Below are 25073 nucleotides of genomic sequence, written 5' to 3' on the forward strand. Positions count from 1 at the left end.
TAATGGGATCTAATTAGAATTCTAATTTATTTCTTCGATCAAATTGGGATCGTGTAGCCTATTTTGTCCGTTGCACGCAATGTCTTTGACTTAACTTTGAATTGACTATCTTTGTCAATGGTACTGACATCGCGTGCCTAGAGGATGTTGCCCTTGATAGTTTCTGACTTTCTGTAGAACTACTGGTGCTTCCATCCTAGTGTCAAATATGGTATTAGATGCCTACATGGTTAAGGTACCTTTTTATTTCTATATTTGTTGTAGTAATCGATGTTCTGTTGTTATTTACCTTTTATCTCTAATTTTTCTTTGGTTGGTTTATATAAGGACAATTAAGTAAAAACAAGAGAAATCATATTATTGATTTTTTTTAAAATGTAAAATCTCATATAATTTTTTAAACGGCTTGAACATCACTTCATATATAAATGTATAGTGTACTGTATATATAATCTTTAGTTGATAAGATGTTACAAGAAAATGCCATTAAATGATTTTCAATTATAAAGTATTTTACTCATTATTAAATAATTCCTTCCAGAAAACAAAGTAATTTTAGTATCGCCAAATAAGACCGGAGGGGATTACTTATGGTTCTCATTACTAATTTGCGTCAAGGGATTACTTATGGTTCTCATTACTAATTTGGTCTGATTTTCATTTAACATAATTGACTCGATTTTTGAAACACTATTATATTTAGATGATAATAAATGGTTTGTTTAAAACAAAAAGCAAACACAATCTTTAAAATGAACAACACAACTCCAAAACCGATATTCACTATACTTTTTTTTTTTTATTATATTGTTAAATAATTGGGAAAAAACCCGAAAAAACCGCTGTCTATTTTTTTTTACCGTTTAATACATGTAGTTTTAAATTTGGAATAAAAATACCTCGTTTAGTTGTTATTATCTTTTAAATTCTTTATTTTTTAAATAACTGCAGTTAGACCTAACCCATGATGTTTACATGTATATATATACATCCTCTTTTCGAAGATATACGAATATTGACTTAGGCGAAGTGGTAAAATTGTATTGATTATCATCGTGAGCAAGTGTACGAATCCCACCTCCATCTCCAAGTAGACTATTTTTTTTTTAAAAAAATTTTTACTTCGTCTGCTACCATGAAAAAACAAGTTCTTGATTCCAACAAACAAGTTCTTCGTCTCCGTTCCCAGCCGCTCGTTCCGCCTCTCCTCCACAGTGTCTTCGAAGTGGGCATGGGCCAAGAATCCCTTAGTGGGCTTTAACCCCATCGCCAGTCTCTCCATCATTTTAAAGGCCATGGCTTTCACGGGTTTCATAGGTATGTCGACTAGATTGGGTTTATTTTTCCGCGTGACCGTAAAGCTGAGCCATTGTGCATCGATTTTACCCGTCATTGCTCCTCTTGGATCTACTGATGATCCCTTTCCCGTATTCTTGCGGATAGTTACTGCTGCGTGCAGTCCATGGAAATTGGTTTATTTCCAGATTTTTGGTTATCCTTTTGATACAAGTGGTTCCGATTCACTTGTCCTGACACCTGTTTTACACGATATCTCTCCTCCCTCAGTTCTGAGAGCATCCATTACTCTTTCCCTAGCCCAGAATCGACTATGGTTCCATACTTGTGTAACGTACAGTATGGCTTCGATTCTGGTTTGCCCTCCTCCCATTCAAAATTTCGCAAGCGTGCGATCTATTACTGCAATATGCAGTTTCTTTGTATTCATTATGGCTTTTGGTGCTGTGATTTTGGTTTCTCTTTCTTGGTGGCAGGTTGAAAGGCCTCCCCCGATGAATCTGGATATGTTGGGTATTTGGTGCCCTGGTAGCTCTTTAACAGAGCAGTTTCTCTTCCCAAAATTCCCTCCAATGTGGAGTGGTTTGGATGTCGAAGCGTTGTCGGTATTGCAAGGATCCTCCTCCCGGCTGAAGCTTTTATCTGCCTTTGATGCAGATTATGTAATCTCTCGGGTTACGACGGATGCAGTCTTTCAAGAATCTATGGAGATCGTTCTTGTTGTTCGATTTCCTTTGTGTTATTCTTATGATTTGTATCGCCTATCCATCTATCTTTTAACCATTGTTATATGGTATGTTTGGCTTCTTTTACTATGCTTGTTTACAGTTTTCTTTCTGTTGGTTGTAATTCCTCCTTGTAAGGTTTCTTAAGTTTTAATGAAAACAATCGGTTTGTCCAAAAAAAAAACAATGTGGAATAGTGGAAAAATATATTAACATGCATAGACAAATTAAATCGTTTGTTGCGTCTTGTATAATATCGTACGCGTGTAAATAGCCGATTGTTCTTTAGCTTGTGTATTACTAAGAGTATTGGCAACAATAATTGAGACAGTGCCGTGCTTAGACGTTTTGTGGCCTAGGACACATTTTTTTAAAAAGGGTTTTGTGCAAAAAAACCCTCGAAGTAGCCAATTTTTGCAAGAAAACCCTCCATTTCAAATAACTGCAAGTCAATACCACCATCTCAAAAGTCACCCGCAATATAGCCCTCGCGTGTATCGATGACGTGGCAGCCGTTAACTCCGTTCCAAAACGTCACGACAAGTGAACTTTTGTGCAAAAAAACCCTCAAAGTAGTCAAGTTTTGCAAGAAAACCCTCAAAGTAGCCAAATTTTGTGCAAAAAAACCCTCAAAGTAGCCAAGGTTTGTTTTAAAAAAGCGACTGTTGGAGAATTCGATTGTACAGGGAAGCAAAGGAAACAATATGGTAATAATCGATTTTGATATCTTCTTAAATGTATGATCATTGGCATGATCAAAGTAAGACATGGTGGAGCCATTTATACGAGAAGGAAAAATCTAGGGTTTAACAGAAGAATTCTGTAAAATTTATATAAGTTTTCTGTAAAACCAGAAAATCTTCTGTAAAAGCCCAAATTCGTCGCAAAAGAGACAAAATATTTTGTAAGGCTCAGAGCCTCGAAAAACGTGCAAGCCACGAAATCAACTTCTGTAAGACTCAGAGCTTCGAAAAACGTGCAAGCCACGAAATCAACTTCTATAAGACTCAGAGCCTCGAAAAACGTGCCCGGCACGGAATCACCTTCTGTAAGGCTCAGAGCCTCGACAAAACATATATTACTTCTCTAAAAATCATAGCTAACTCTTGCGTATATTTCGTATTCTCGTTCACTCGAATTCCATCTCTGTAATCACAGAAGCACGATTATCGTTAATCAGAGAAATATCTCCGTTCGCTCCCAAAAACTCGTACTTATTTATTATTGCAACTTCGGTACGAACAATAGGGTGGATAGATTTACATACAACAATTTTTATTTTTGGGTATTATAGGTAAACCCGAACCCGTACCCAAATTTTAAAATACCCGAAAGGTTTTTTTGCAAAAATTGGTTTAATGAAGGGTTTTTTTTGCAATTTGGCTACTTCGAGGGTTTTTTGGCACAAAACCCACTGACGGAGTTAACGGCTGCCACGTCATCGATACACACGAGGGCTATATTGCGGGTGACTTTTGAGATGGCGTTATTGACTTGAATTTATTTGAGATGGAGGGTTTTCTTGCAAAAATTGGCTACTTCGAGGGTTATTTTGCACAAAACCCTTTTAAAAAAGGTCTATGGTAATATTTTTTTTAAAAAAAATCATAATATTGAATCGAAACAAAGTATTAGTAACAAAAACTGATAATGTAAAAAAAATCAAAATAAGTTATTTTCTTTGTTTTCATGTTTTTCTAGAAATATTCTTTGTTTTTCTAATAATATTGTTTGTTTTTAATATATATTTTTATTTATTATTATATATTACTAAAGATTGTGTTTTCGATAAGAAAATCTCTTCTAACTAAGTAAAGGCATAGTTAAAACTATAATTTCCATTAAAAGAATTTTATTAAACAACATATTTTTTATCAAACTAACTACATAAATATACTACTTTGTTACAAAAATGTGGCCTATACTATAATTTTTTTTTGTGTGGCTTTGGGCATTTGCCCTTTTTGCCAATGGGTTGTCACGGCTCTGAATTGAGAAGGTGATACAGAAGGGAGACTTTACCGACCATGTATCGCAGTTTGTGTTAAATTATTCACAAACTCAGACACCATCTTTTAATTGGTTATTCAATGCAAATACTGGTGGTTTTGGTCTTAGAAGATCAGTTAAAGTAGAGATCATGGACACGACTTTTGCAAGTTTGTTTGAGACATTGAAGTTATTGGTAGCAGCTCGTATGGTATACATCTCAAAGAATGTTAAACCTGAGATTTCTTGTGGTTCCAAACCGTTTTTCCATGAATCTTGTGAATTGTTGAAGAACACCCAAGTTGGCCCAACAGGTCACAAATATATAATTTGAAGAAGTATAACAAGCTAAAGCTCAAATAGACAAGCTTCATGTAGTTGTATATATGCAATACAGAAATTTCTATAAGCTAAACGAAAAGAGAAACCATAATATATATCTATGAGGTGATGCAGGTTTAAGTGTAGATTTGATCACGAGATAGATAACAACAACAAAGCACAAGACAAGAAAGAGCACTACTATGTTATCCGGTGTCTCACCCTTTTGTTTTGCTCTGTATCTCCAGTACTTATATGAGGCAAAGGCCAAAATCACAAAAATGGAAAGGCTGATACTACCAGCAAAATAATCTTGGTTCTCCTGTTTCCAGCTGAGAGATTTACCACAAAACAAAATTATACCAAGTAAAAACCATGCTGCAGTTTAAATGAACACATAAACAAAGTTAACGAGTAATTGCAACAAAAATGATGTGTCTTTATGGGAAAATGTCTTTCAGCCCTACCCAGTTCTGAACTTGCAAGACGAATGGACAGAAACTCTCCTCCAATGGAATATCTAACTGTGTCTATTAGCTCCTGATTCCAAAGCAAACAACCAATTCCAGTAATATACGCAAAGGCAGTGCACGAGCAATTGCTGAGACAACCCTGGTGGCATTGATCTGCATCCACAAAGCTTGCATATTCGTAGAGATCTGGAGGCTTTACATTGGCCAGACGATACAAGACGTCTACGCCTTTTCCTTGTGCCTTTGTAGACACTACTTATGTTTGGTCTGTCTATAGCTGCCTTGCTGTCACGAGCTAGAATTATCTTGTTCCAAATAGAACTCTTACTCTCTGCATATTATTGGTATCTTACTTTAGCACAAACAGTAGATATAATTGCTAAAAATCTAACAAGGCTGAATTCATCAGGAAGCCAAAAACAAACCGGAGGAGAAGAAAATCATCGTTCAATAGAAAAACTAAAGAAATGTTAAATTACAAAGGTTCATTGGTACAGAGAAAAGAAGACAAATTAGTTGGATAGAGCAGAGAATAAGCTTTGGTAATAATAAACACAATTCCCCGCTGTGGTAGGTGTGAAAAGTGAATCATAAGATTTGGTATGGAGATCATGTATCACGAGTGGTTGGTGTTGACGACCATGAAGCAATAACTTATTCTTCTCAAGAATTGCAATTGGTAAGAGTGCGGATCCCGATTCGCCGAACCAAGAAACAGTTTTGGTGAGATCTATTGAACACATTTTCTTCCATGTCTGGTTGCCGCCGCCAGAAGAATCGAACGACCATATCACTTGGGTTGGCCAGTTTTTCTCGGATACGCACACGCGGTCATCAAGGACGCACATGGTGACGCTGTAAGGGTCACGTACATGGGCAAAGGGAGCTTTACAGAGGACTTGAAAAGTTTCGGTGTGAAGATCGAAAGATAAAACCTTGGTTTCTTCGCACTCGGTGAACCAGTAAAGCGATCCATCTAGATACACGGGCTTCTGGTAAGAAAGAATCCGATAGGAGCAAGCAGGGAAAACGTACCGCCAAGCATTGGTGTTAAAATCAAAAACTTCACAAGTAGTAACGTTGTCTAGGCCAAAGTCAGATGAATTATATAACCAGACAGGCTTATACGTGCCACTAAATTTGTCTTTACCGAATCCAAGCTTAGGACTTGAGAGGCCAAACTCTCCTTTGTTACAGTACCTCTCAACAATGAGCTGTTGAATGCTGGAAAGAGGAAAACTTTGACGCCATCGAGTGGCGGGATTGATCAGGAAACTCGGTGTGTAGACACAGTAGAGACATAGTAGACCGTCACAACTACCATGGCAGATCATGCTGCCCAAATTAGGGAACCTGACCGTACAAATTATTGACGACCCATACACAATTCTCCTAGATGGAGCCTCTAAGTCAGATTAAGGGTACACGAAAAGGACATCTGAACCTCGGGATTGCCTACGACGGATAAACTGTCGTTCCTTGAAACACGGAGACTCAATAGTGGATTTCCACTTGTTGCATACAGATTTGAACCTCAGCAGAAATTTCACAGGAAGCCTCTGGAGAATGAGCTCTACAACATCGTGTGGTAGCTGTTCCAGACTGTTGGAGCGCTGTCTTTTCAAAACCAAACTGGAGCCATGTCTTTGCGATCCAACAACACTCGAGCGATCTCTTTCCAACATTGTCTTGTGTTGTGTCTCTCTAATCGATCAACAGACGAATTGAGGCTACAAATATATACACAAACACGAGCTGAGCTAGGAAATCGATAAAAAGGAAAACTTCAAACTTTCCATTAATTGTGATTTTAATTGTTATCTGATTAAAAATAAAAACCAAAAATGTCAAAATGGGGCATTAAGTGTAGATTTGCCAAAAAGCTGAGATCAACAAGAAGCCAAAGAAAAACCTAGAAGAAGAAAAAACCACCCTTCACTAAAAATGCAGAAAACGTTAAATTACAAAAGGTTCATTGGTAGAAAGAAAATAATGACAAATTTATTTGATAAAGCAGAGAATAAGCTTTGGTAATAATAAACAGCATATCCGGTTTTAGGGTCGAAGAGTAAATCATAAGATTTGGTATGGAGATCATATATCACCCGATGTTCCAAGCTATTTCGACCTTGAAGCAATAGCTTAGTCTCGTCCAGGATTGCTATTGGAGACAGTGGGAAGCTGAAAGACATAAACCAATCGATATTTACTGTGAGATTTATCGAACACAATTTCTTCCATGTCTTGTTGCCGCCTGAAGAATCCAACGACCATATCAGTTGGGCGGAACCGTTTATCTCAGAAACGCACAAGCGATTATCAAGGATGCACATGGTGTCGCCGACAGGGTCACGTTCACAGAGGAAGGGAGCTTTACATATGACTTGAAAAGTTTCAGTGTGAAGATCAAAAGATAATATCTTGCATTCTTTACCCTCGGTGAGCCAATGAAGTGATCCATCAAAATACACGGGATCTTGGTAATCATTTATCCGATAAGGAGAAGCAGGATGAACGTACCTCCAAGCATTGGTACTAAAATCGAAAACTTCACAAGTGGTAACGTTGTCGAGGCCAAACTCGGATGAATTATATAACCAAACCTGCTTAAACGTGCCCTTGAGTTTGTCTTTACCAAATCCAAGCTTAGGATCTGGGAAGTCACACTCTTGTTTATCATATTTGTCGATGAGGAACTGTTGCAAGTTGGAAAGAGGACAACTTCGATGCCATTTAGTGGCGGGATTCACCACGATATTCGGCGAGTAAAAGCAGTAGATGCATACCAGACCGTCACAACTACCATAGCAGAGCAAGGTGTTCCAAGTAGGGAATCTGAACGTAGAAACTATGGACGAACCAAACACAATTCTCCTCTCCGTCGTAGCTTCATCATCACCATTATTATCATCAGCAAAGGACACTACAAGAACATCAGGACCTCGGGATTGCATACGACGGATCAACTGTCGTTCCTGGAATCACCGGGACTCGATTGTGGATTTCCACTGGTTGGATACAGACTTGAACCTCAGCAGAGATTCCACAGGAAGTCTCTCGAGGATGAGCCCAACAACATCGTGTGGTAGCAGCAATTTCACCACACTAGAGCGATGTCTTTTCAAAACCAAACTAGAGCCATGTCTTTTCGATTCAACAACACTCGAGCGATCTCTTTTCAACATTGTCTTGTGGCTTTCTAATTGACCAACAGAAGAATTAAGGCTACAAATATATATATACACAAACACGAGCTGGGCTAGGAAATCGAAAAATAAAGGAATACTTGAAACTTCCATTTAACGAAATGGTAATTACAATTATCTAAATATCTCTATCATAGTGATTTTAATGATTATCTTATAAATAATAAAAAACCAAAAAAATCTCAAACAAAATATTACGGATTTCGTCAAATCAAAACACAATCACAGAAGATAATTATAAATAAATAATTACAGTGTGAAGTACCTCACGAAAGGATCGAATCAAAACTGTTTTTTGGGCGTTTATTTTCATTTGGGCCTTTGAACCCACAATCCTTTTTCTTTGTCACATTTATAAAAGAAATCTTCCCAATTATAACCTTAGCGTTTTATTAAACTGTAACTCTGTAAGTGAATTAGATTTGATGTACATTTGTTTTTAAAATTAGCTACAATAGCTAGATTGGCAGCACCTTGTATTGATTATTTACGAATTTAAACTGAAGCAACAGAAACCACAATTTTACAAACCGAATCAAAATAAAGTTCGGTTTTAATGAGGACCGCTTTTCTGATTCATGAGAAAGAAAAAAACCAGTCATCTATAGTTTAAAATTAAGTGTCACACTCCATTGATACACAGGGGAAAGTTTATCGCCCATATATTTCAGTCTGTGTAATATGATTCACAGACTTTGAGACTGAGACAGCACTCTCTTCATCTTGAATCTGCAACGCAAACACTGGTTTTTTTGGTCTCGGAAGATCTGTTGCACTTGTCATCATGGTCACTACTTGTGCTATGTTTGGTCTGTCAATAGCTTGCTGTTGGATGCAGAGTAGTCCAATCTGAACACATCGAGCGACTTCAACTGGTGAACACGAGCTGCTTATATCTTGATCCAATAGATCCACTCCACCGGTCTTGAGCCAACATTCCCATGCCTGATATACAGTTTAAAAGTTGACAGCATTCTAAGAATTTGCGATTTGAAACACCAGGAGGATGTCTTACATATTCAAGAAGGGTTTTGCCTTCCTCTCCACAGCTAAAGCTTGAAATTTTCTTCCCGCTTATGATTTCTAGTTGCAAAACTCCGAAAGCATAGATGTCGGACTTCTCTGAGAACATCCCTGTCCATGCATACTCAGGAGACATGTATCCTCTGTTCATATCCCAAAAAGTCTGCTAAGGTGACATAATTAATACTTTGATTTAGCATGTCATTGGGATAGATACTTACAGAGTTCCAACAACTTTACGAGTGTTGTCTTGATGTTGGGTTCCTTGAAACATCCGAGCCAGTCCGAAATCTGATATCTTTGGGTTCATGTTTTCGTCCAAGAGAATGTTGCTGACTTTCAGATCTCGGTGTATGACCCTCAGGCATGAGTCACGATGGAGATAGAGAAGCCCACGCGCAACACCTTGAATGATGTTGAACCTCTTAGGCCAATCAATCTGAAGCTTTAGCGTCAAATCTAGCCAATAACATAAACTATATTAATGAGCATGAAAGATCAGTTCTCATACGATGAAAGGAAAAGGAAAAATGTAAAGGCAAAAAATGGAGGACAAGGAGCATACCAAAGAGAAAAGAGTCGAGGCTTTTGTTCACCAGAAACTCATAAATTAGTAGCTTTTCTTCTCCATCAATGCAGTATCCCAAAAGTCGAACTAAGTTTCTGTGTTGCAGTTTCGAGATGAGTTTTATTTCATTCATGAACTCTTCTGTACCCTGTCCAGAGCTACTAGAAAGGCGTTTAACGGCGATTTCCTTCTTGTCTGACAGTTTTCCCTAGAAGCAAAGTTGCAAACAGTCATCCTCAGAACAAAGAATGACAGAGACATGAGAAGAGCAAAGAAAACCAATTCTCACTTACCCTATAAACTGGACCAAATCCGCCTTGACCGAGTTTGTTTGAGACATTGAAGTTATTGGTAGCAGCTCGTATGGTATTCATCTCAAAGAATGTTAAACCTGAAATTTCTTGTGGTTCCAAACCATTTTTCCATGAATCTTGTGAATTGTTGAAGAACACCCAAGTTGGCCCAAAAGGTCACAAATGTCTGTGAGTTAGTATATAATTTGAAGAAGTATAACAAGCTAAAGCTCTAATAGACAAGCTTCATGTAAATGTATATAAGCAATACAAAAACTTCTATAAGCTAAACAAAAAGAGCAACCATAATCTCTAAGAGCAGATGCAGGTTTAAGTGTAGATTTGATCACGAGATACAGATAACAACAAAGCACAAGAAAAGAAAGAGCGTTACTATGTTATCCGGTGTCTCACCATTTTGTTTTTCTCTGTATCTCCAGTACTTATATGAGGCAAAGGCCAAAATCACAAAAATGGAAAGGCTGATACTACCAGCAATAATCTTGGTTCTCCTGCTTCCAGCTGAGAGGTTTACCACAAAACAAAATTGTAACAAGGAAAAACCACACTGCTGTTGAAATGAACACTATAAACGAAGTTAAGGAGTAATTGCAACAAAAATGATGTGTCTTTATGGGAAAATGTCTTTCAGCCCTACCCAGTTCTGAACTTGCAAGACGAATGGACAGAAACTCTCCTCCAATGGAATATCTAACTGTGTCTATTAGCTCCTGATTCCAAAGCAAACAACCAATTCCAGTAATATACGCAAAGGCAGTGCACGAGCAATTGCTGAGACAACCCTGGTGGCATTGATCTGCATCCACAAAGCTTGCATATTCGTAGAGATCTGGAGGCTTTACATTGGCCAGACGATAGAAGACGTCTACACCTTTTCCTTGTGTCTTTGTAGATAAGTTTGCCTGACAAGATAATTCTGTACGTCTCATACATCCAGAAGTCATGTTCCCGCGCTTCCACTCCTCCTTGTATTTTGGTACAAACCCTTTCATGCATTTACATTTTGTGGGCATGGACGTCTCACACAACCCAAAAGGTCCACATGCACCATACAGATCACATGAATTCGCTGGAGTCACAAAGTCCAAAACCCAGCCTGTCCCATTGTACCGAAAAGTCTTTAGATATCCCTCTGATGTTATGATAACTCGTGTAAATTCAGAATTTCTCTGTAAATAAGAGAAGCGCCCTGTTCCATTTCCTACATCTTGGGAAAGGCTGAATGGACTTGTGTATGATTCATCCATTAGTGGTACGCCAGTGAACCCAGTCTTAGCCCATGGACCGCTTCTCTTATAAACTGCCGAGTCTCTCATAGTAACGATCTGTGCTGGCACTTGTGGCGTTAGCTGAACTACAAAATCACCAGGGGATGGATCAGTGTGGCTTTTCCACGAAGACAATACTCGCTTCTCCCCAGTGGCAAGGTTGTACATCAGCGAAGAGTAAGGCAGCATAGTATCACCAGGATTCTCGAAACTTTGCCACAAAAGATTTCCTGAAGCATCATCGATGATGACAAGATTTCCGGTATCTAAGAGCTTTGCATGACAATTGTTAGATGTGGAAAGTTTTCTGGTTGACCAAACAACATTTTTACTACTGTCCAGCAAAATAAGACTCCCATTTCTGCTGATAGTAAGATTTGCCACGGGGTTTGTGATCGGCTTTTCTCTGTTAGCCACCCACACAACCACCCGTGGTGTAATTTTCTTGAACCAGATCCCGACATACTGATTCTGAGAGTTGCTAGGACTGAAGAATCCTAACTCATAAAAGCCACCAGGGGAACTCAGAGTTTGTCTCGATGTCAAAGGACTTGAAATAGTTATATCTCCATAGCCACAGCTTAAGAATAAACTTAACCAGAGAAAGCAAGGAAAGAAAACAATACCAATCTCTCCCAAGTGTATTCCCATGTGTCCAAAAGAGTTCTCCAATTCAGATCTGAATGTATGAACAAAATCTTATTTTGACTAACTGAAAGCGCTGAGACCAATGACTCCTCTAACATGTATCCTATAATATTATCTCAAATTTACCTAGTTTGACCTAAATCTTAGGAAAAATAACTAGTGTGACTTTTGTTATTTAGAAATTAAAAAAAAAAAATAATGGAGAAGAAGAGTCAAGAGAATATGCATCAACTAACCATGAATATGAAAAGAATTGAGAAACTAACCATGATGTCTGAAGACATACTCTCTCCTCAATTACAATTACTTTTATACCCATTTATTTATTACATGTTATTTTTAAAAATCTCACAAACACTCACATGATTATGTGATGAAGAACTTCCAACGATTAACGACTACGACACCGCATTCTTCTCCTTCTCGAGACGGAAGAACGACGACCACAATAAAATCATTGTTACTAATTTAATCTACCATTATCATCATCACCCACCACATTCTTCTCCTTTTCGCGACGGAAGAACGACGACTACAACAAAATCATTGTTACTATTTGTGAGTACGACACCACCATCACCACTCGCGACGAACACCACCACCGCTTCTTCCAAAACCATCATCACCTCCGCCATAACCACCTTCCTCACGGCTACCACTACCACTGTATACATCTGATCTGTCAAAGATCACTCATTTTCTATATTTTGGTCATGGTTGTTGCGAGAATGAATAAATTTTGTAAAATTTCACGTTATTTTTTAATATTAATCGATATTTTTTTTGTTTGACACGCTATTATAATATATATCATGTTACTAATTTGTTTCGCACGGTTCCTTTTCAAATTAAATGATATTTATTTATATATCATGCTATTTTTGCAAAATGTACATTATAAAATGTCACTTTTTTGATAAATATCGTGTTATTTTAATATGTTTCACGCGATTTGTTGAAATTTTTCAAATCTATGACTTTTTCTTCGCATAAACTTGCTCATGGTTCAACTTTTCAAATGAAATGATATTGGTTCATATAACATGCTATTTTGAATAACTATACGTTATAAAATGTCATTGTTTTTATAAATATCATGCTATTTTAACACGTTTCATGCGATTTGTTGAAATTTCTCAAAATCTATTACTCTTTTCTCCGCATAAGCTTGCTCATGGTTCAACTTGCAAGGACATTTTTGTTTTTTAATATGCCGTCATATGGTTAGTTACCTATAAAAAAACTGACAATGGTTAGTTTCTTAATTTTGACTCAAAATTTGGTTACTTTGTAATATTACCCAAATTGGTTTCGTCGAGAAGCTACTGTGACTTTTGTTATTTAGATTGCTAATTAATTAGGTGGAGTTGAAACGACGTGTATTGCAAAAGAGGTAACAAAGTGGGCTTTAACATATGTTTTACAAACTTAAGGCCCAACATCTATATATATCTTAAGCCCAATCACTCTTATACCCGGATCCAGATATCCGTTACTGAATTTTCTTGTTATCCGGATCCGAAATTTTACTATCCAGATCCGGATCCGGACGACCCGGATATCCGGACGACCCGGATATCCGGTTTTTCGGATCGGAGCGGAGCGGATCCCGGACAATAAGTCTCAGGGCTAACTCCCTGTCTATGTCCAACAGAAGCCTTTGTCTGATACAGAGCCGGTCCGGAGGGCAAGCAAGTGAAGCCATCGCTTAGGGTCTCACATTATAAAATATTTTTTTTGGGAGAATTTTTTTTTTTTACATTAACAAAAAGGCCTAAATTTTTAGTTATGCGTAGGGTATCAAAGAAAATTTTGAAACTTTGGACCGGCCCTGGTCTGATAGTACATAAAATATTCAATGATTTGAGTTTTTCTATGTTTGTACATTGTACTCTCTGTAGCATATAATCTATCTACCAGAAAGAAAACTTTTTCCGCTACCAATTCCACAACAATGAAAGAAAGGGAAAAAAGGGATGCAAAAATGAATGTATTTTTACCTGGACGCTTCCAAACGAGACTTTCCTCTCATATCATCATTAGTGATCAGCTTAAACCTCTACGAAGGCCTCTACTTCAGACTAGGTCTTGTTTTCCCTCAGATTAGTTTTCTCTCCCGGATAAATACATGTCATCAATGTTTTGGGTGGGGGGTCATCTCACCAGTAATCTCCGCACGAACAGGCACCGTTCTTGAAATGGTGAAACCGTTGCATGTCTCGTACTATAATTTCCCGTCCGGTCACAAGGGAAATGTACTTTGTAGCATTGTGACAGTCAGCACAAACTCGCAGGTTCTTTCTTACATGAATAGTTGTACCCGCAGTTGTATTGAGGAGTCCAAAAGATATTGCCAGCTTCTCACTGTGGCTACTCAGTAACTGCTCTTTAACATCATCTTCTAGGCCGAGGATTAAATTTGTGTCAGGAACATAACCAGCTTCTTTGATTTGGCATATCAGCTTCTCAAGAAAAGCATAAATCTTCTTAGAACTGGGATGGGCTGTGCTTCCAGAGAAGAAGCTATGAACTTCGTTCTTTATCTCCACCATACTGCAGCCAGGAGTTTTGCGCAGACCCTGTCTCAACATTGAAACTCTAACTTGTCCCACTTTTTCCCACATTGAAGCTGCACGATAAATGTTTGCAAGAAGCACATGATACCCACCATCTTCCGGGTTCAACTCAAACAATCTCTCTGCTACTTTCTCAGCGAAATTCACATTTTTATGAATCTGGCAAGCACCTAACATGGCACCATATACATTTACAGCCGGCTTAACGGGCATCTGCATAATAAAGTCCCATGCTTCATTCAACCGCCCAGCCCGACCTAGAAGATCGACCATTGCTCCATAGTGGTCCATCGATGGTTCTATGCTGTAGTTTTCCTTCATCATATGGAAGCACTTGAGTCCTGCCTCCACCAAACCCGAGTGGCTGCAAGCAGAGATTACAGAAAGAAATGTGACACCATTTGGTCTGATGGTGCCTTTTTGCATTTCTTCAAACAACTCCAGAGCAGCTTTCCCAATTCCATGCGTCCCGTATCCATCAATCATAGCATTCCAGGTTGTCACATGACGCTCGCTCATCATATCAAAAATCAATCTTGCAATCATGATAGCACCACATTTCGCATACATGTCGACTAGAGCCGTTGTGACAAACACATTCTTATCCAGACAATTTCGCATAACCACCCCATGAATCCACTTCGCATGATGTGTAATTGACAGCTCTGCGATAGCAGTTATCACACTCACGTAAGTAAACGTGTCTGGTTTCACTGTCCGAGCCTGCATCTGGCTGAAGTAATTCAAAGCTTCGATCGGACGTCCATTCTGTGCAAATCCTAATATCATTGCATTCCAAGAGACAATGGTTCTGCTCTGCAATTTCCCAAACATAGAAGCAGCAGTATCAACTTCCTTGCACTTGCAATACATGGATATCAAAGAGTTCACTACAGAAACATTTCTATCAAGTTCCAACTCAACCGATAACTTATGGATGAATCTTCCTCTCTCAAGGTCCCCTAGGTCAGCACAAGCATGCAAAGCACCCATGACAGATACATCAGTGGGTTTCACTCCTTCGTCCAACATCTTCTGAAAAATTACCATTGCCTCTTTAGGATTCTCATTCTGCACATACGCATCAATCATTGAATTCCATGAAACAACATTCCTTTCTAACATCCCATCAAAGAGCAGTCGAGCAGTTTTCAGAGATCCACATTTCGCATACATATCAACCAAAGCAGTGGCAATATTGACAAGAGAATCAAATCCAGCCCGCATAGCATACCCATGAATCTCCTTGCCAATACGAATCAACCTCAGAGCAGAGACAGCAGGCAAAACAGAGACAATGGTGATAAAACTAGGCTTCAGATTCTCCTCACACATTAAATTAACCATTTCCAAAGCCATCCTCGCCATCCCATTCTGTGAATATCCAGCCACAATTGTATTCCACGAAACCAAATCTCTCTCAGGCATTCTATCAAACACCTTGCGGGCCTCATGTACCTGCCTACACTTGGCATACATATTCTCAAGTCCAGTCATGGCAAACAAATCCAACGAGAACCCACTCTTCACCAACAACCCATGAATTTCCTTTCCCACCCTAAGCTCTGCTTCGTCTCCGCAAACTTTCAGGAGATAAGTGAAGTTATACACAACAGGCTCTACCTCATCATCCCTCATCCGAACGAAAAATTTCAAAGCTTTATCCAAGTCTGAAACTTTGGCAAACCCTTTAAGCATCGTGTAATAAAGAACATTGAGTTTCTTATCAATGGGTTCAAAAACACGAGCAGCCTCGTCGACACTGCCATAGCGACAAAACAAGCTGACAAGCTTCGTCTGAAAAAGATGCTCCTGATAAAGACCATTCTTGAAGATGAGAGGCAGAATGTGACGAAGCTCTTTCAGAGAAGAACATCTCTCAAGAAGAAGAGCCGCTGGATGCTCGTAGACATTAGCCGGAATATAATTTCTCTGGGAGAGAAAGTGACGATGGCTCGACGAAATTGGCGGGATTTGAGACACTGTGGAGACATGCACCAATTGAGAGCTCATGGTTTTGTTCTGCAAAATCAATCCTTTACCAACAATTCCTTCTCTTACAGGTCCAACAACTTCTCTCGATTTAATATACTTTATCTTCAGTGTCTGGTTTTCATTGAATTGATAGTGACGTGAGCTTATTCCGGGGAAGACGGTGAAGTGAGTCACTCGTCTCAGGTGAAGAAGACCAAGTCGTAATAGACGGGCCAATTTTGGTCAATCAGACGTAGAAAGACCGCCATTAATAGAAAAATGATGAATCTTTTATCTTGCATCATCATAATCTTAGAACAGTGCCGCTTGACTTGACCTTTCTAACAATATTTGGACTTTTCTCTTGAGATTTTAATCATCACCACAACATTACAGAATCACTTAACGTAACCCTACCATTGTTAAATGTTACATTCAATGCTGAGATCTTTGCTATTTATAGATCGGTTGGGTTTGTGTTGTTTCAGGAAATATTAAGAAAACAAAAGCTACACCAAATTGGGACTGTTCTTGAGAGGCTGGTACTGAAGCTATGAGACTTCATGAGAGCTTGAGTCCTTTCGTTTATGTTCTTGTACTGTCTTGCTTCCTCTTGAGCGTGTCTCTGGCTCAGGAAAGAACATTCTTTTCCGGCAAGCTCAATGATTCCGAGACGATAGTCTCCAGCTTTAGCACGTTCAGGTTCGGTTTCTTCAGCCCTGTTAATTCCACTAGTCGATATGCTGGTATATGGTATAACAGTATATCTGTACAAACTGTGATATGGGTTGCCAACAAAGATAAACCGACTAATGACTCCTCTGGAGTTATTTCAGTATCTGAAGATGGAAATCTCGTAGTTACTGATGGTCAGAGGCGTGTTCTATGGTCAACTAACATCTCTACTCAAGCTCATGCCAATTCTACTGTCGCTGAGCTTCTGGATTCCGGGAATCTCGTGCTAAAGGAGGCGAGTAGTGATGCATATCTTTGGGAGAGCTTCAAGTATCCTACTGATTCTTGGTTGCCAAATATGTTGGTTGGGACAAACGCAAGAACCGGAGGAGGAAACGTCACGATAACTTCTTGGAAAAACCCTTCGGATCCTTCGCCAGGGAGCTACACTGCTGCACTCGTTCTTGCTGCATATCCAGAGCTCTTCATTATGAATAATAATAATAATAACAGTACGGTGTGGCGAAGTGGCCCGTGGAATGGCCAGATGTTTAATGGTTTGCCAGATGTATATGCGGGCGTTTTTCTTTATAGATTCATAGTTAATGATGACACCAATGGATCTGTCACCATGTCATATGCTAATGATTCAACTTTGAGATACTTCTACATGGATTATAGAGGATCCGTGATCCGAAGAGATTGGAGTGAGGCTAGGAGAAACTGGACGGTCGGGTTACAAGTTCCGGCAACCGAGTGTGACATCTACAGGCGATGTGGAGAATTCGCTACCTGCAATCCTCGGAAAAACCCGCCTTGTTCTTGCATTAGAGGGTTTAGGCCAAGGAACCTTATAGAGTGGAACAATGGAAACTGGAGTGGTGGATGCACAAGAAGGGTCCCTTTGCAGTGTGAAAGACAGAACAATAATGGGAGTGCTGATGGGTTTTTGAGGCTGCGGCGAATGAAATTGCCTGACTTTGCCAGAAGATCCGAAGCAAGCGAACCAGAATGCTTAAGGACTTGTTTGCAGACATGTTCTTGTATAGCTGCTGCTCATGGCTTAGGATATGGCTGCATGATTTGGAATGGAAGCTTAGTTGATTCGCAGGAGTTGTCTGCTAGTGGATTGGATCTTTATATCCGTCTTGCACATTCAGAAATCAGTAAGTATTATTCCAAAACTTCTCTCACATTCTTACATTGGTGATTGCAGCTATATTAATTCTGCTATTTCTTGCCCAATCTCAAATAGAAACAAAGGACAGGCGACCAATTTTGATCGGTACATCATTGGCAGGCGGTATTTTTGTTGTGGCAGCTTGTGTTCTTCTGGCACGACAGATTGTCATGAAGAAAAGAGGTCAGTGTTTAACAAAATTATGTTTGCTTCTTATAAGCGTTGGAATTTTTAATTTTAACAAAACTTGCATTTGGTGTCAGCAAAAAAGAAAGGAAGAGATGCAGAGCAGATTTTTGAGAGAGTGGAAGCTTTAGCTGGTGGTAATAAAGGAAAGTTGAAAGAGCTACCATTGTTTGAGTTTCAAGTGCTAGCAGAAGCAACTAATAATTTCTCTCTCAGAAATAAGCTTGGACAAGGTGGCTTTGGTCCTGTTTACAAGGTAAGTATGACTCTTATAGGTTATAGCAATAAGTCTTTCGGTTGGGAAACAGGTTTCAATCATCTTATCATTTTTTTGATGCAGGGGAAGTTGAAAGAGGGGCAAGAGATTGCTGTGAAGAGGCTGTCACGAGCATCAGGGCAAGGGCTTGAGGAACTTGTTAATGAAGTGGTTGTGATTTCTAAGTTGCAACATCGGAATCTGGTGAAATTACTTGGTTGCTGCATTGCAGGAGAAGAGAGGATGTTAGTCTATGAGTTCATGCCCAAGAAAAGCTTAGACTATTATCTCTTTGGTAATTTATTACTATCTTTTGTTCTTAAACTCTGTTTCAATGTTATCACCAGGTCAACTAACAGAAGCTAATGTGTTGTTCAGACTCAAGGAGGGCAAAACTTCTTGATTGGAAGACGCGGTTTAACATAATCAATGGAATATGTAGAGGGCTTCTGTACCTTCACAGAGATTCTAGGCTGAGAATCATTCATAGAGATCTGAAAGCTAGCAACATCTTGTTAGATGAGAATCTGATTCCGAAAATATCTGATTTTGGGTTGGCTAGGATTTTCCCAGGGAATGAAGGTGAAGCAAACACCCGAAGGGTCGTTGGAACATAGTAAGTAGCCCCATTCGACCATATCTTACATCTTTTTTTTCCATTAAGATAGTCACAAAACCGAGAAAACTAATAAATGTATCGTGCAGCGGTTATATGGCACCTGAATATGCAATGGGAGGACTGTTTTCAGAGAAATCTGATGTTTTCAGCTTAGGAGTGATACTCTTAGAGATTATCAGTGGAAGAAGAAACTCAAATTCGACTCTTTTAGCTTATGTGAGTCTACCTAACTCTACTAAGTTTCTTAACTCTCTTGTGATTATTCTTAAGCTATAAAAGCTCCTCTGTTTTACAGGTATGGTCAATCTGGAACGAAGGGGAGATTAATGGTCTGGTAGATCCTGAGATTTTTGACCACCTCTTTGAGAAAGAAATACACAAATGCATTCACATTGGGCTTTTGTGTGTGCAAGAAGCTGCTAATGATAGGCCGAGTGTTTCTACAGTGTGTTCGATGCTCAGCAGCGAGATTGCAGACATTCCAGAACCAAAACAGCCTGCTTTTATATCAAGGAACAATGTTCCAGAAGCTGAGTCCGCTGAGAACAGTGACCCTAAAGACTCTATCAACAATGTCACCATCACCGATGTTACAGGACGTTAGAACCAGAGCCAAAATGTATGTGTAATTCGTGAAACTCTTAAGCATTCCCAGAGTATAATATATCATCTATCTTATATAGATGTTTATGTCTTATACATCTAGTATGTACAAGAAATTTTCGTTCATATAACAAATTCCACTGTACGAAACCAAATACAAAATCAAGAATCATCATTTCTTAAAAGAAAAATCTCTTAAGCTTTTGCTAGTCCTTATAGGAGGAAGTTCCACAGATGCAAGAACAGGCTTCTTTTCTGAGCTTTCATGCGCAAGAGAATGATGTGTGGAAGTTTCAGCTTCTTGGTGTTGGGACTCAGGATCCCAAAAGTGGTGTTCATGATGATCATGACCCGAGTGTCTAGGAGAAGGAGAATTTGGGTAACTTTCAACGCTCCGGTTATTGAAATTGTGAAGGAGATGGATTGGAGATGAGCCATGTGTTGGTGTGGTTGGACGGCTAGAGAAAGGTGTGTTGGATTCCGAGTGTCTTCCGTGTTTAGTCTCGCTCTTTGCAGTGCGATGCCACTTCTTTAATGCCGTGGCTACTCTATCGTTAAATACTGTTGGCTTCATTTTAGAACCCATCTACACACAATTTTCATTAAACACAGTGTCAAAAAACTAAATATCATATATCCAAAATCTGGTATCGATGTAACAATAATTTTGTGTAGTACCTGAGTAACAAGAGCATAGAGTGGAAGAGTCACATAGCTGCAAAGTATCTGAACAACAGCTCTGCAAGATTTATAAAAAGGGTTATTATAGTTAAAGGACAAATTCTCAGAATCAACTGTCAAGATAATGTTAGCTTACCCAACTACAAGTCTAATGACCACATCTGCAGTGCTTTCATGGAAACAATTATTGAGATTGAATTCATACTGCAAATACAGAAAATTTATGACATAACAATTAGTATGGCCTGAAACAGCGATGTTTTAAAATAAAATGAAATGGCTCGCTTACCGTGCTCCAGGCAAAGAAGGCAAGTTGAAATGCATTCTGCAAAGTGAAGAAATTTTGGTACTCATGAGTTTATTCTACGGCTAAGAGAAATAAAAAAACCCGAAAGAGATTGAATAAACGAGCAATGAAGGATATAAGTATTGTACCGTAAAAAGGACCAAGTGGATAAGGAAAAGAATGAACCGTGGCTTGCCAAACCAGAAGAGGTCATCACCAGGCTGAACCACTGGGGCACCTCTCACCACATCACCTTTCTCTTGGATTCTTAGACCCAATTTTGTTATTATGACTTCAAGCTTTGTTCCAACTATTAGAATTACCTGCAGTTATATTCTCATTCTGTTAAGAACTGGCGGCAAAAAAAGACCAAATCGAAGAAATGTTTTATCGGTTTAAGAGTTGTTGTACTTACGACTAGTGGAATGAATGGTAACCAGAGGTAAGAACGTAATCCTGTTTCAAAAGAAAACCAATTTCAGTTTTGTGCGACTATTGATGCAGCTATGATGTAATTTTTGCGGTAAGCAATGAACATTACCATGTGAATTGGTCAAGAGGAATAGCACAGCGACAAACCAGATAACCGGACTGCATAAAGTTGGCAAAGATTTAAGACAAAATATCCAAATTGGCTTTGCTAAGACTAAAAGAAAAAATCGTTATAAGATCCAAACCTGATTTCAACAACGGTTTTGAAGTCTTTCTCCAATGATCTCTGAATATACTTGCGGAAATCGTATCTTGATTCGTTACCGGGAGCAAAATGTGCCTGAAAAATGTAGTTGGATCATTGTCTTGAGAGATAAATGTTACAATAGATAAAAAGAAAAAATTCCTTACCATGATGAAACCATGTCTTAGTGCAAAGTAATCAACTTTGGTGACAGATCCAAAGAACTGTCTGAAAAAACACACAGTCCATAGTGTAACACTCGTCTTGCTCCAGAAATTGAGATGTCTTCTCCCAAAAGATGTGTCCCTCGCAAACCTGAACCTCTGAGGATCTGCATAACAAGAATTATCCACCGTAAATCTCCCATTCCGGTGTTTAAATTTTGTCGAATACTCATATTTACATACCGTTGGAATACTGATACTCTATTGTCTTTGTCTCCTCCTCCCACGACTTCCACCTCCTCATCTGCAATACTCAAGAAAACAAGTATAAAAATCTTTTGCATGCAATCTTTAATTTCTTGATTCTCGCCTTACCAACTGCGGAAATCACAAGAAATGTTACCTTGATCTTTCCGAAAGCATAAGTAACAATGCAGTAAATAACATGAACAACAGCGAGCACGAAGATGAATATATGCAGCTGGTGGATTCCATAAGCAGATACAAAAGCCACTTTCCCCTGAGTAAATCCATCAATTGCAATCAAATTTCGATCGATTTAACAAGCCGAGAATGATTTATATATATGGGAGATTATTAGTTACCTTCTCTGCACATTTGTCATAACCTTTGGTGGCTAAACTTCTTCTATGGATATAAGAGTCAGCTAGCTCAAGAAGAAGTCTTCGACCGGGTTTATCTCCATCTTCTTTCTTTCCGGTGTCTTTCTTGCCGTATTTTTCAGCTTCTGCAGCGGCACTGCAAGGGTGCATTGTTTTTGCAACCTTCTGGGAGATGCAGATATTTGAGATTGGTGTTTGTCCAACTGTGAGCAGTAGTGATATGAATCCCAACAGCATAAGCTCTAAAATGAAGTTTAAGTATAAAAAAATCAGGAGCTTGTTATTGGATCAAGTTAAGTAGAAAAAGATAAGAAGCTTGTTAATAATGAATGGATCAAGTTAGGTAGATAAAGATAGTTTACCTGCTTTGACCTTTTCTAGAGCTTCAAAAAGAGCATGCTTGTGCTTCTTTTTAAACCACTGTTTAGGTATAAAAAAGGAAATTAATGAGCTGAGATTTGCGTTATTCACAGATTTAGTAGTGATGATAGTGATAGGAGAAGAACTAAACAAATGAACACGAAACAGGGGAATCTTGAAACAGTGAGCAAGAACACGAAACAGGGGAATCTTGAAATAAGGACAAATCTAAGAGAGACTTACGGTTCCAATTTTGTGAATCGAATGTTCGAGGACAATCGAAATAAATAGTAAGACGAAGCAAACAACAGCTACTGCCCACGTAGAGGTCTCCTCTAAAGTCCGCTCTTTTACTTGGTTTGCCATTAGAGCTTAATCCTAAGAAAAAACCCCAAATAAGACTCTTCTCTTTCCAGACCAGAGATCTTGTCTTTTTATATATAATGATAAAAATAGAAACACACGAAGAGAGAGAGAGAGACGCAGTCAGAGTTTCGTGTTCTTCTTTTGCTCTAACTTCTCTCTTAGGTCATAATATAGAGCAGACGAAAGAGGGAAGAAGAAGAAGATAAGACCCGCAACGAGAGACTGTAATAATGAAGGCTTATTCGAGAAAGCTTCAAAGTTTTGACTTTCTTTTGTCGTTGTTCCTCATGTGACGAGCGACGACTCCTCCTCAATTATCACCGTACCCATTATTCTTTTTGGTCTACTTTATTTTGATTTTTACTGTGGTCAATCATGGGTGTTTTTTTTTTTTTTGGTATATAACATTTCCATTTTTTTTGGTATATAGTATTTCCTTGACCTTTTCTCCTCTTCTTACCCGGAAAACTGTGAAGAGATCTTTCATGACTTCATTCCCAGGATCACTGATGACGTGAATATTTCCTTGTTGAGGAAGGTGAGCAAGGAAGAAGTTAGAGAAGCAGTTTTCTCTATCAAATCCGCTAGTGCCTCGGGTTATGATGGTATGACAGGACTCTTTTTTTAGCAGTACTGGGACATTGTTGGATCCCATCTCACTGAAGAGGTTTTAAGGTTCTTTTCTGAAGGTCATTTTGAAAGAGAATGGAACTTCACACAATTATGCCTTATTCCCAAGAAGGTTGGTGCTTCTTCTATGAAGGATCTCAGACCTATTAGTCTTTGTTCAGTCATGTATAAGGTCATTTCTAAGATCCTTGTCTCGAGATTGAAGCCCCTGTTGTCCAAGATTGTCTCTCCGAATCAATCGGCTTTTGTTGAGGAAAGGCTTATCTCTGACAATATTATGATTGCTCATGAAGTTGTCCACGGCCTAAGGACTCACAATGCAACTTCCAAGGAGTTTATGGCCATAAAAACTGACATGTCCAAAGCTTTTGATCGTGTCGAATGGAGCTACTTGGAAAATCTGCTTATTGCATTAGGGTTTCATGTCATTTGGGTAAACTGGATTATGACTTGTGTTAAATCTGTCTCCTACACGGTTCTGATAAATGGGCAGCCGTATGGTTTGGTGGTCCCTCAGCGGGGATTACGACAAGGTGACCCACTATCACCCTTCCTTTTCATTCTTTGTACCGAAGGTCTCACGCACTTGCTCAATAAAGCTGAGAAGAGAGGTTTGATTAATGGGTTGCAGTTCTCAACACAAGGTCCCTCTATACATCACTTGCTTTTTGCCGACGACTCACTTTTCATTTGCAAAGCCCTTGAGGTCCAATGTTCTGCTTTTAAAGATATTCTTGACATTTATGGTAGAGCTACAGGGCAGATTATCAACCTTGATAAGTCTTCTATCACCTTTGGCTCAAAAATCTCTGATTTGGATAAAGCTGTGATTAAGAGCAACATTGGCATTGTTAATGAAGGTGGGGCTGGAACTTACTTGGGACTCCCAGAATGTTTTAGTGGTTCTAAAGCTGATATGCTTGAATACATCCATGACATGTTGAAGAACAGACTCTCGGGCTGGTTTGCCAGAACTTTGTCTCAAGGAGGAAAAGAAGTTCTCCTCAAGTCTGTGGCTATGGCGATGCCTGTATATGCCATGTCATGTTTCAAACTACCTAAATCCACATGTGAGTCCTTATCCGGTGCTATGTCTGCTTTCTGGTGGAGTACCATGGAACATCACAAGAAGATTCACTGGGTATCTTGGAGCAAGCTTTGTCAGCCTAAGCACATTGGTGGCCTTGGGTTCAAGGACATTGAACTTTTCAACCAAGCATTGTTAGCTAAGCAAGCATGGAGGCTTCTTCACAATCCCACCTGCCTTTTCTCTCTCTTTATCAAAAGTAGATACTATGAAGAGGATCAGTTCCTAGAGGCTTGTTTGGGACCAAGACCATCCTTTGCATGGAGGAGCATTCTTCACGGGAGAGAACTGCTGGAAAAA

The 25073-nt window shown here is 39.0% G+C and overlaps 6 protein-coding genes and 1 pseudogene across 10 annotated transcripts; 2 read left to right on the forward strand and 5 right to left on the reverse strand.

Annotated features, from left to right (window-relative positions):
• The first annotated feature begins 1156 nt into the window (after positions 1-1156).
• On the forward strand, positions 1157-2205 carry LOC9328694. Its single transcript, XM_021013895.1, has one exon. It carries the CDS (start codon positions 1296-1298, stop codon positions 2166-2168), a length of 873 nt encoding a protein of 290 aa, XP_020869554.1. The 5' UTR covers positions 1157-1295; the 3' UTR covers positions 2169-2205.
• A 2975-nt stretch (positions 2206-5180) lies between these two features.
• Positions 5181-6558, reverse strand: LOC110224993 (annotated as a pseudogene).
• Positions 6559-6634: 76 nt separating this feature from the next.
• Positions 6635-8274, reverse strand: LOC9325925 (F-box protein At1g11270). The gene has a single exon (XM_021013356.1). It carries the CDS (start codon positions 7756-7758, stop codon positions 6766-6768), a length of 993 nt encoding a protein of 330 aa, XP_020869015.1. The 5' UTR covers positions 7759-8274; the 3' UTR covers positions 6635-6765.
• A 195-nt stretch (positions 8275-8469) lies between these two features.
• Positions 8470-11941, reverse strand: LOC9328695 (G-type lectin S-receptor-like serine/threonine-protein kinase At1g11280). 2 transcript variants are annotated; one of them, XM_021013354.1, is made up of 7 exons: positions 10553-11941; positions 10309-10416; positions 9895-10031; positions 9599-9809; positions 9255-9492; positions 9026-9176; positions 8470-8955 (listed from the first exon to the last, which is right to left on the reverse strand). In XM_021013354.1, the coding sequence occupies exons 1-7, from the start codon at positions 11832-11834 to the stop codon at positions 8662-8664; spliced, it is 2421 nt and encodes an 806-aa protein (XP_020869013.1). In that variant the 5' UTR covers positions 11835-11941; the 3' UTR covers positions 8470-8661. The 2 variants fall into 2 exon arrangements, with proteins under 2 accessions (XP_020869013.1, XP_020869014.1); XM_021013355.1 differs by lacking the exons at positions 8470-8955; positions 9026-9176 and having other exon boundaries at positions 9434-9509.
• Positions 11942-12886: 945 nt separating this feature from the next.
• On the reverse strand, positions 12887-16663 carry LOC9328697 (pentatricopeptide repeat-containing protein At1g11290, chloroplastic). Of its 2 annotated transcripts, XR_002329190.1 has the most exons (2): positions 13832-16663; positions 12887-13063 (listed from the first exon to the last, which is right to left on the reverse strand). XR_002329190.1 is itself a non-coding variant. In XM_002892589.2 (1 exon), exon 1 carries the CDS (start codon positions 16418-16420, stop codon positions 13991-13993), a length of 2430 nt encoding a protein of 809 aa, XP_002892635.1. In that variant the 5' UTR covers positions 16421-16663; the 3' UTR covers positions 13647-13990. The 2 variants fall into 2 exon arrangements, 1 of the variants encoding a protein (XP_002892635.1); XM_002892589.2 differs by lacking the exon at positions 12887-13063 and having other exon boundaries at positions 13647-16663.
• LOC9328698 (G-type lectin S-receptor-like serine/threonine-protein kinase At1g11300) lies at positions 16374-19994 on the forward strand. Of its 2 annotated transcripts, XM_021011346.1 has the most exons (8): positions 16374-16470; positions 16870-18222; positions 18312-18419; positions 18500-18678; positions 18763-18973; positions 19057-19294; positions 19384-19513; positions 19593-19994. In XM_021011346.1, exons 2-8 carry the CDS (start codon positions 16935-16937, stop codon positions 19899-19901), a joined length of 2463 nt encoding a protein of 820 aa, XP_020867005.1. In that variant the 5' UTR covers positions 16374-16470; positions 16870-16934; the 3' UTR covers positions 19902-19994. The 2 variants fall into 2 exon arrangements, with proteins under 2 accessions (XP_020867005.1, XP_002889861.1); XM_002889815.2 differs by lacking the exon at positions 16374-16470 and having other exon boundaries at positions 16797-18222.
• Positions 19918-23271, reverse strand: LOC9325926 (MLO-like protein 2). Of its 2 annotated transcripts, none has more exons than XM_021011348.1 (15): positions 23173-23271; positions 22934-23068; positions 22693-22750; positions 22313-22572; positions 22111-22227; positions 21951-22011; positions 21711-21874; positions 21545-21639; positions 21409-21458; positions 21283-21323; positions 21017-21190; positions 20871-20906; positions 20718-20785; positions 20579-20639; positions 19918-20486 (listed from the first exon to the last, which is right to left on the reverse strand). In XM_021011348.1, exons 2-15 carry the CDS (start codon positions 23054-23056, stop codon positions 20073-20075), a joined length of 1722 nt encoding a protein of 573 aa, XP_020867007.1. In that variant the 5' UTR covers positions 23057-23068; positions 23173-23271; the 3' UTR covers positions 19918-20072. The 2 variants fall into 2 exon arrangements, with proteins under 2 accessions (XP_020867007.1, XP_020867006.1); XM_021011347.1 differs by having other exon boundaries at positions 23155-23271.
• Between the last annotated feature and the right edge of the window lie 1802 nt (positions 23272-25073).

This window comes from Arabidopsis lyrata (genome assembly GCF_000004255.2).
Source record: "Arabidopsis lyrata subsp. lyrata unplaced genomic scaffold ARALYscaffold_1, whole genome shotgun sequence".
Lineage (NCBI taxonomy): Eukaryota > Viridiplantae > Streptophyta > Magnoliopsida > Brassicales > Brassicaceae > Arabidopsis > Arabidopsis lyrata.

Excerpts from the sequence above, each read along its gene's own strand:
- LOC9328694 (XM_021013895.1), top strand. The coding sequence starts at position 1,296 with ATGGCTTTCACGGGTTTCATAGGTATGTCGACTAGATTGGGTTTATTT.
- LOC9325925 (XM_021013356.1), bottom strand. The coding sequence starts at position 7,758 with ATGCAATCCCGAGGTCCTGATGTTCTTGTAGTGTCCTTTGCTGATGAT.
- LOC9328695 (XM_021013354.1), bottom strand. The coding sequence starts at position 11,834 with ATGGGAATACACTTGGGAGAGATTGGTATTGTTTTCTTTCCTTGCTTT. Across the intron at positions 10,032-10,308 it reads ATACAGAGAAAAACAAAATG|ATTCATGGAAAAATGGTTTG; the intron begins GTGAGACACCGG and ends ACAATTCACAAG. Across the intron at positions 9,493-9,598 it reads CCTCGACTCTTTTCTCTTTG|ATTTGACGCTAAAGCTTCAG; the intron begins GTATGCTCCTTG and ends GTTATTGGCTAG.
- LOC9328697 (XM_002892589.2), bottom strand. The coding sequence starts at position 16,420 with ATGAGCTCTCAATTGGTGCATGTCTCCACAGTGTCTCAAATCCCGCCA.
- LOC9328698 (XM_021011346.1), top strand. The coding sequence starts at position 16,935 with ATGAGACTTCATGAGAGCTTGAGTCCTTTCGTTTATGTTCTTGTACTG. Across the intron at positions 18,223-18,311 it reads TCTTGCACATTCAGAAATCA|AAACAAAGGACAGGCGACCA; the intron begins GTAAGTATTATT and ends AATCTCAAATAG. Across the intron at positions 18,420-18,499 it reads GATTGTCATGAAGAAAAGAG|CAAAAAAGAAAGGAAGAGAT; the intron begins GTCAGTGTTTAA and ends ATTTGGTGTCAG.
- LOC9325926 (XM_021011348.1), bottom strand. The coding sequence starts at position 23,056 with ATGGCAAACCAAGTAAAAGAGCGGACTTTAGAGGAGACCTCTACGTGG. Across the intron at positions 21,324-21,408 it reads CCTCTTGACCAATTCACATG|GATTACGTTCTTACCTCTGG; the intron begins GTAATGTTCATT and ends CTTTTGAAACAG. Across the intron at positions 20,786-20,870 it reads CCTTCTTTGCCTGGAGCACG|TATGAATTCAATCTCAATAA; the intron begins GTAAGCGAGCCA and ends CTGTATTTGCAG.